Source organism: Punica granatum, chromosome 7, assembly GCF_007655135.1.
Source record: "Punica granatum isolate Tunisia-2019 chromosome 7, ASM765513v2, whole genome shotgun sequence".
Lineage (NCBI taxonomy): Eukaryota > Viridiplantae > Streptophyta > Magnoliopsida > Myrtales > Lythraceae > Punica > Punica granatum.
The window spans coordinates 3012108-3021129 of NC_045133.1; the positions used below are offsets into that span (position 1 = coordinate 3012108).

Sequence of the window (9022 nt, forward strand, 5' to 3'; positions counted from 1 at the left end):
TACACTTTTGGTAAAAAAATTGATTGCATCATGTCACAGATATTGTTAGACTGATGAACTTTTCGTTCGTGTTGTTCTTCGCTCGCTTTCATTAAAGTTGAAGTTAACAAAAAAAAAATCATAATCCCAAGATGGCCATCCGGAAGACAGTGGAGTTTAACGTAACAATCTTTCACATTTTGCACTGTTACATATCGAATATGCACGACTGTTTTACTATAGAGCTTCCAATGAATTTGAATGAGTGAGATCAAACCATTAATTTTGTGAAATCATCGAAAATCATATATTATATTACTATTTACAAAAACAATGCATTCTCTATAATGTTAGAGAATACGATGCATCGAATTTTTGTTAAATTATTCTACTTTTGAGTTTATTGGATCGAATCGGAGATTAGATTTATCGTATCTAAGTAAGGTCAGATATAAGTTCTGCCGAATAACGCGGGCCCAAATGCAAGTACGATGCATTTTGAAATGTACTTTCCTGGGATTCGACTCCCATCCTTCTCGCCATCACATGAAAGAGCTTATGGGTGCATGTGCGTTATCATAACGCTGCCCCTTCACGCAACGTTCATCCTTCACTTTGCTTATCCCAAAAATCTTAGAAAATTATATTGGGAAAAAAAAGTAATGTACCATTTTGAATTTTTCAAGGGGTTGATTCATTGTAAAAAATAAAATAAAAAATACCCCTCAACTTTAAGCCAGGTGCCATATCATACCTAATGTTGTATTCTTTCAATCACTTCTCCTATAAGTTCCTAGTTTTTCTATATTTTTCAAGTGTTTTAATTCTAAGTGATTGCGATTGGTTATGATCGATATAAGATGAGCCAAACATCAAAATATTTTCAAAAATATTGTTTGAACCAATGAATGAAACCTATCTATCGTTACATTTTCAGTTTTTGTCATGTCATCCCTCAGATGTTGTGCTTGAAGCCAACAGATCTTGCGATGCATGGCCTTTTATTGAGAATTGGTTGTTCCACATTGGAAAAAAGAAAAAAAAGTTTGAAAATATTAGAAGAGACAACACCATCATGTATTAACTCAAGTTTTTTTTGGTTTAGAGATTGGCTCAACTCTTTAAAAAGAAATTTTACCGGGTATCAAAACGAGTTAACGATCCATGTGAGATCACGATATGTTTGACCCAATGTAAGTGCGCCTCATGTTAGCCTAGCCAGGAACATGAAATGTAGTTAGTGGTCAGTTGTCGATGGTAGGTGTTTAAGAGTACGTGATACGTGATGACGAGTGTAAATGACCACCATTACCACGCTCGGGCGGAGTCGAGGATTAATTGTCCCGTATCAATAAAACAAAAAGAAAATTTTGAAATATAAAAATAGAGAGTACCATCACCTATCAATTTAAATTTTTGAATTAGACATAAATTTAACCACTTGTATCTCCGGTGAAAGTTTTGCGACTTTGGTTAAGGCCGAGGAAGCCAATGGAGGCCAAAATAGCCTTATGGATAGGGCCTTTTAGGTTCTTCAAGTCAGAGAAGGTTCGCCGTATTTGAGGGACATTCTTTGGTCTCGACAAGAACATTCAAAGCAGTGATTCGGAATATTTTCCTTTTTTTTTTCTAGATTTTAATATTTATAATAATTATATTATTATATAAAAGCAAAGGAGAGGATGATCATTTTAGTTATTTTTTTCAAAAAAAATTTATTATCATATATATGACGATTTTTTTTCACCTCTGTTTTTTACTCCTGTATTTTTCATTTTCACAACAATAAAACACACTCGGTACGCGTGGATGCCTCTTCCAGCTGGTGATAATAATGATATAAGTCATGATCATGATGAGTCCTGAAAACGTAAATTGTGCAGACTGATTACCAAATATAACGAACATTAGCAAAAGTTAAGAAGATATTTGTTAACCATCGTGAATTAATTCAAGCGGTTATGCGCTTGTTTCCTTTAAATAAAACCTAGAGTTCAAGTCTTGTGAATGAAAAAAATTTACGTTGGGAGAGCTTTATTCCTTAGTGGACCGATTCGGTTCAACCGAATTAGTCGGGGCCTAATTGAGCTTCCGATTCCAGCACCGAAAAAAAAAGATATTTATTAAGAATCAAACATAAGAGGGAGCATTGCTACTAAGTCCCTCTTTAGAAGGAATTTTTGCCATTATAACTTTTATGATTTTCACAAAAATCTTTTGTCAAATTATCATGAAAATAATAATAAAAAATATTTATATGGTTATTTAATACGAGGTGGGGTGCCTGAGATTTACGGAACACTAGGGAGCCAATGTAGGAGGATGGAATGTGGTTGACACCCTGATGACAGATTTTATTAAATCGATTATTGTCATTTCACTAATTTATACATTCTTATCGATCGAATATGAATGAGATCTCTTTTTAATTTTTCAATCATTTTTTTCGATAAGACTGTGATTATGATATATAAAAAGCTCGGAAAAATCTCTTCCCCCTCTTTTATTTTCTTTTCGTTGAAGAAAGGATACAAATGGACAATTGATCGACCTCATGTCGACAAAGGCTGTGTTATTAGGCATAGAAGATGTAGTACACAGAAAGGTCTCATCGGCCCAGTGCATGTGCATCTATGCTCTTTTAAATTTTAATTTTTGATGCTACTTCGATACACGGGTTGTGTCGCAAAGGAAATTCGGTATATATCCTAGAAAGAAATACCATTCATCTCATATTTGTGTGTGAAGCATCCAAGGGACCGGATCCCAGATTCGACATGGCCAAGGCATAGGCTTGGAATAAGCCCGAGAAAGGCCTTGATCGATCAATAAGGCTCAAGTCCGACCTAGTATTACTTAATTAACAACTAAGAAGGGCCTCCGATGAGGCAAGCTAGATATAGCCTCGTGAGATCATATTCACAAATGTACCCACACAGCGATCGGACAATCATCCAACCTCGAGTAGCAAAAAACACTGGATCCCGCTGCAATGTGGTTCGAAATGGTATATGAATCGAGTATGGTTTTCTTTGTCTGCCCTTGTAACAATTCTACATAATTTTACTCGAGTTTCCGAAGAAGAACGAGCTTATAAACACTGCACAGTTCGATGATCGGGCTATCTTGAAATGTCCTTTCCCATTTTCGCAACTTGATCCATTTCCATCCCTCTAATTATGTCGAGAACTCACTGGCAACTGTATAGAAATCAAACTTTTTCATTCAACACAAAATAAAACATATATGTCTGTTTATACTCATTTTCCTCATATTGCGAGAATTGGAGTCGAGACATGTGACCGATTAATTTCGGTTAATTTGGGGTTTTATTTCTTCGAGCCCGGTTCTGTTTGAGGTTAAGGAGGCCCGTGTTTAATTACATATGGACAATATTTATTTGGAGTCAAGAAGATTAGTTAATGGAGCTACGCCTATGGAGGAAGATTTAACCCACCGCATGGATGCGAGGCTATGTTCAATGGCGGTGGTGAATAAATGGCTGCATGCTTGTTTGGAAATTATAGATATAACAATCAAGCTTTCTTATGGAGCAAGGATGTGATATCACGGGTATCTTTTTATTTTAGGCATGGAACAAGTCGGATACATTGTCTGATGTTTCTAAAATATTTTGTCCTAGAGATTTTTAGGTGGTCTAGGAGTCGATTTCCTCTTTGAATAATATCTCGATATTGTATATTATAAGTGTATCTGATTTTGATTTGAAATTCATTGTAACCCCATTCGGTATAACTATCAACTACACTTTTTCTTTCTTTTCTTTCTAGCACTACACTTTTATCGCACTTACATTATTGCAATTTCAATATCGACCTTTTTCTTTTTAGCATTTCAATACTATACACCTTTAATTTCTTGCCACCGTCCATCATTCGGCACATATCCTTCTACCCCTTTTCGAGCTTTCGGGCAAGGAACAGGCTTCCACCGAGCTTAGGTTTCTGGACTTAGTTGTAGTTTCTCTCGGCTTTACGAGGCTAAGATTCACGCGCTACGAATCTTCCGAGGTTCATGGTTGCATCATTCTTAAGTTTGGCTTTCAAGCCGTCTATTTCGTCGAGTCTAAGTTCCGGCCTAGATTCTTTCTTTTCAACCATTGAAGGCCGAGAACCATTCTTTGCACGGTCTTAGTAGCCATGATTCAACATAGCACGAAGAAACAGTGGAGAACTCATGGCGGCTACATCCATGAGGCGCGAGATCATATGAGGCGCATTCAACCGTCTATTTCATCTATTTAAAACTCAGTCGTTGTTCAGTCCCGCGAACTCTCGAGACCGTAATACGAAACTCTGTATTGGTGGGGCCAGCTAATGTCACTTTGATTTCCATTTTATTGGGACAGATCTCCGGCACGCCTGGTTTTCTCATTATCTACCCGTTGGCGATTTTTGGGAAGTGAACAAACAATCTCTAACATATTAACATACACAATGCACAAATATTAACATGCATAATGCAAAGCATATTCGAGGAAAATATTAGTTGAGGAACATGCAAAATAATTCGGAAAACCACCCGACAGCCCAAAGAAATTGCATCTCTTGAGATTGATTTTCTTTTTCCCAAAAAAAAAAAACTGAAAATGGTTGAAAAAACAGATAAATGGTTACTTTCATGCATTTGTTAGGATCAAATTTTAATGCTTGGCCTAATCAAGAATGGCTGTTGTATTGTTCTTCCGACAATCCCATTTCCCATGGAATCCGACCCCAATTTGAGAGTTGCCCAGAATGCGCAGTTATTCGTCCGCCTGGCGCTCAATCTAACCGTCGTATCGTCTTTTTCTTTCTCTTCTGCAGAAACCTCTGCCTCTCCATCTCTGTCTTTCCATCTGATTGAATTTGTTGTTTCTGTTGGAACATGCAGAGGATCTCTCTGTTGGAGTCTGAATCCCGGGGGGTCTCTGATTGCAGGAAAAAAGGTCGAATTTTTATCCCATCTCCTTATTCAGATATCCCTGTTCCATTCTTGATTCTGCATTTGCGGTATAGATGGGCAGCCACTGTTAGGCTTATATGTGCATGTTCTTGTTGGGTTGATGATTTCTGGGATTCTGCCTGAAACAAAAACCTCGTACTGGAATTTATTACAATGTGTTAGTTTTTTACTTTTTCTTACTTTTCCTTCTGTTCTTGTTGATGATTACACTACTTTATTTCCTTGTTCGTTTGTAAGCCCTTTTGTCGTGTTTGATTATGAGGCGGAAGCGAGAAAGAATGGAATAGAACCGCTACATGAAATGCGACTGTATGCTTTAACTCTATTCTTCCTTGTTAACCGCACCATCTTTTTGTGCCCTGCTTCTAGACCCTTGTGTCGTGTTTGGTATGATGGAATGGAAGGAGAATGTGGAACTGCTATATGAAAAATAACTGTTTTATACAATGATTCCATTCCATTCCGTTTCCATTCCTTCTCATCGAACGTCCGCCTCTTTTGATGGTAAATTGACTTTGCCATCCAATTGATTTCTCCCAGAAGCTAGCTTTGAGGTTTCTGTTATCTTAAGTACCTTTATGTTCAATGAAAGCAACCTCTGAGGACCATTCCTTTGACCGAAGAACTGATTCTTCAGCCATGTGCATTGTTCTTTCTTTGGGGTAAAATATCGGTAGATACTTTTGGCTTTTCAAGATCAGTTCTTTTAGATCACCTCGCTTTCTCTTGTCATAAATTAACAACAAATGCCTCATTGTTGATAAAACCAAATGGCATCTTGAAAGAACTGTGACAACGGAGGTTCCTTCCGATACAAGCTATCTGTCGTTGAAAGTAGGATATGGATATGCTACCATAAGCTGTTTTCATGAATCTTTTGATGATTCAAAAATCGAAATGGGACTTTGGCAGTCGGAGTTCACGTGTTCCCTTGGATTGACACATTATGTGCCCTTGATATAAGAGATATAAGGTCAGCTGATGGAGGGTGTCCCGAGTTTACCATGAAAAGCTACGACAGGATAAGGCTTTGATACTGATCACATTATCAATGTTCTTATTTTCTTTGAGTAGTGGTAACTGCAAGGGTTTATGATATCGGAAAGGGGCTATTAATTTAGATGGGTAATTGCATAATTGAGGACACTGTAATGTTCTTCTGTTGAGACCTTTTATGCTGGAAAAGACCCATTTCTTTCTAATGGCATGCAATCATTTTTCTATGGCCCAGTTTGGAGATGACACTCTTTCATATATGGCGACTCAAACTTCTTCTTTCTTGGCCGTGCAGTGTGAAGAATGGGCGAGATTCAGTTGGGAGCTCACTCGGTGCGGACTCATGGAGCAAAAGTATTGAGAATACACTGCCATGACTGGGTCATCTTCTTACTACTACTATTCATATATATTGGCCTGAATAAGATAGAACCATTCCACCGCTTTATCGGGGAAGAAATGATGACAAATATAAAGTACCCCTTGAAGGACAACACTATACCCGCATGGGCAGTACCGGTACCCATCAAAAACCTCAAGCTTTCACTTTTGTACTATTCTATCAGTAACCGTCCCTTCTCTTATCAGTAAACATCTGAACTTCGTATCTTGAAACAGATATATGCAGTACTTTTTCCGATGCTAGTCTTCCTCATATACTACATTGTCCGTAGAGATGTTTATGATCTGCATCATGCCACCTTAGGTAATCCATCTGTACTGTTTTCCATTACGGTGGCTGTAATTAATTTCTACTGTTCCATTTTAACGGGTCATCATATCTTACTGATGAATATCAATTGCAAGCCCAGGATTACTCTATGCTGTTGGCTTGACTGCTGTGATAACGGATGCAATCAAGGTCGCTGTCGGGCGACCACGACCGAACTTCTTTTATAGGTGTTTTCCTGATGGTGAACCGGTGAGTAAATCATAATTAACCCGGTTCCTGGAGAATTTCAATTTTATAGACAAATCCATGTTTCTTGGCTTTCTGATGGGTTATTCATCATTTGCAGGTGTTCGATAATGTCACGCATGATGTCCTATGCTATGGAGATAAAGCAGTTATAAAGGAAGGCTACAAAAGCTTTCCCAGTGGCCACACATCCTGTAAGTAGATTGGCTTTTCTCCGGTTCTCTGACCAATAATTGAAATCATTTGCAAAGATCGGTTACAGCAATTCGCATAAATGTGCCCTTTGGTTAAAATTCCTACTATGCCTATTTGGACAGTTTTCATATCAATAAATCATCTCACTTGGGCTCCATGCAGGGTCTTTTGCCGGTTTAGTTTTCCTCTCATGGTATATGTCTGGGAAGATCAGGGCATTCAATCACGGCGGCCACGTGGCGAAGCTCTGCATCGTGTTTCTTCCCGTACTTGCTGCTATACTCGTCGGGGTTTCCCGTGTTGATGACTACTGGCACCATTGGCAGGACGTATTTACTGGTGCTATTATAGGTTTGTGTTATGAAATTGGCCTTTCTTTCTATTTTATTGGTAGTACTGTTATCATTTCTTTTCCTCTAAAACATTTCCCCTTTGTCTTTGCAGGCACAGTCCTTTCGACCTTCTGTTACTTGCAGTTCTTCCCATTCCCACATGATGTAAAAGGTGAGTAGTTTCTTTCGGTTTTTTTCCTCATGAATCTGTTCAGTTTCTTCGCTAACTAGCACCTTTTGGATTCAAACTTTGAAGGTTGGGCGCCTCACGCATACTTTCGGATGTTGGAAGAGAGGAGTCGGTCACACTCCGATGTGGGAAGTTCGTACATGGGATTGGAATCTGGGATGGAACTTACAGGAGCGAGTCCAAACGACACTGTCCCTGTTCTCGATGCCATGGAAGCTGGGAGAAGATAACATTAATTTAAGACGAAAACTTAGTTTATCTTATTTTAGTTACATATATATTTGACTATACAGACGGTATTCGATATATACGAGTTGAAGCACTCTCTGTTCTTCTTGATGGGCTAACCTGTTCGGTCTTTGTAGGTTATTTACTAAGCTTTGGCCCTCGATACAATGTTTTCTTCGGTTTAACCTTCTTCATATCGCGCCTCCAGATCAGTTTGGGCCCAATCCCACCAGGTTAGAAGACAATCAAAGATGCCGATACAAACCGCCATAGTAGTCATCTCATATGATAATCCCACGCTAACTGGAGCTGTAACGTGAATGCCAAACTCGGACTCGAGAACGCCAATAAGAAAAGCATTGAACAAACTCGAATTTGATCGGCTCAGCACTCAACTCGATGTGCTTGATACTGCATCTTCATGTTTGGATACTAAGAAATTCAGTAGGGAGGCTTTGATAATGCAACATGTCAAGAATTTCAAGAAATTATATATACTATTGAAAAGATCCATGCGATGTATGGGATCTGTTAATAAAATTTAAAGCCATAATTTTGTGATACTTTTGATAAAAAAAAAAGACTATAGAACTAAATTTTCAACATTCAAATCAATTCTTCTTTATTTCATGCAGTACTATGTATAGAAAGCATTTTAGCATTTTGGGGCAGTGTAAATTTTTAAATACAACAATTCATAAAAAAAAATTCACCAATAATAAAGAAAGGAAATGAATAATTCATCCATATTTATTCATCCATTTGATTTTACTGAAATTTTCTATTGAAAATGAATACCATTCACCCATCTCCCTTCCCTATAGTTGTTCCTATCAATGGAAGAAATTTTTTTTATAACACCAATCAATGGTTGACATAAGCAAGTTGAGGAGTCGATTGGAACTCTCCTATGTTCAATGCAATGGAAATCTTCCACCACAAAAGATGGTTCTGATTAATCAGACATTGAAGAAAACCCTAGATAATGCTATATTCCAAGTAGAGGTTACAGTCGGAAAACGAAAATTAAACCAGAAGAAGATGCAAGCATGTCATTTTTTTTTTGACAATTGAGTATATTTCATTCCACTACGAACAAAGAATCAAAGATTTATCGGTATTGGTCTACAATACATAGGATTGAACATGTATGTATGATACATGCAAGTAAGTTACTTGTATACAAGTAAATCACTTGATCTCAAGTAATTTCCTTGC

General features: G+C 37.7%; 1 protein-coding gene across 2 annotated transcripts; it reads left to right on the forward strand.

Annotated features, from left to right (window-relative positions):
* Window positions 1–4577: 4577 nt before the first annotated feature.
* LOC116213149 (lipid phosphate phosphatase 2) lies at window positions 4578–7923 on the forward strand. 2 transcript variants are annotated; one of them, XM_031547989.1, is made up of 9 exons: window positions 4578–4774; window positions 4873–4927; window positions 6236–6459; window positions 6559–6646; window positions 6753–6862; window positions 6960–7053; window positions 7217–7405; window positions 7499–7558; window positions 7643–7923. In XM_031547989.1, the coding sequence occupies exons 3-9, from the start codon at window positions 6244–6246 to the stop codon at window positions 7804–7806; spliced, it is 921 nt and encodes a 306-aa protein (XP_031403849.1). In that variant the 5' UTR covers window positions 4578–4774; window positions 4873–4927; window positions 6236–6243; the 3' UTR covers window positions 7807–7923. The 2 variants fall into 2 exon arrangements, with proteins under 2 accessions (XP_031403849.1, XP_031403848.1); XM_031547988.1 differs by having other exon boundaries at window positions 4579–4777.
* Window positions 7924–9022: the final 1099 nt, after the last annotated feature.

Excerpts from the sequence above, each read along its gene's own strand:
- LOC116213149 (XM_031547989.1), top strand. The coding sequence starts at position 6,244 with ATGGGCGAGATTCAGTTGGGAGCTCACTCGGTGCGGACTCATGGAGCA. Across the intron at positions 6,460-6,558 it reads TACCCGCATGGGCAGTACCG|ATATATGCAGTACTTTTTCC; the intron begins GTACCCATCAAA and ends ATCTTGAAACAG. Across the intron at positions 6,647-6,752 it reads TCTGCATCATGCCACCTTAG|GATTACTCTATGCTGTTGGC; the intron begins GTAATCCATCTG and ends TTGCAAGCCCAG.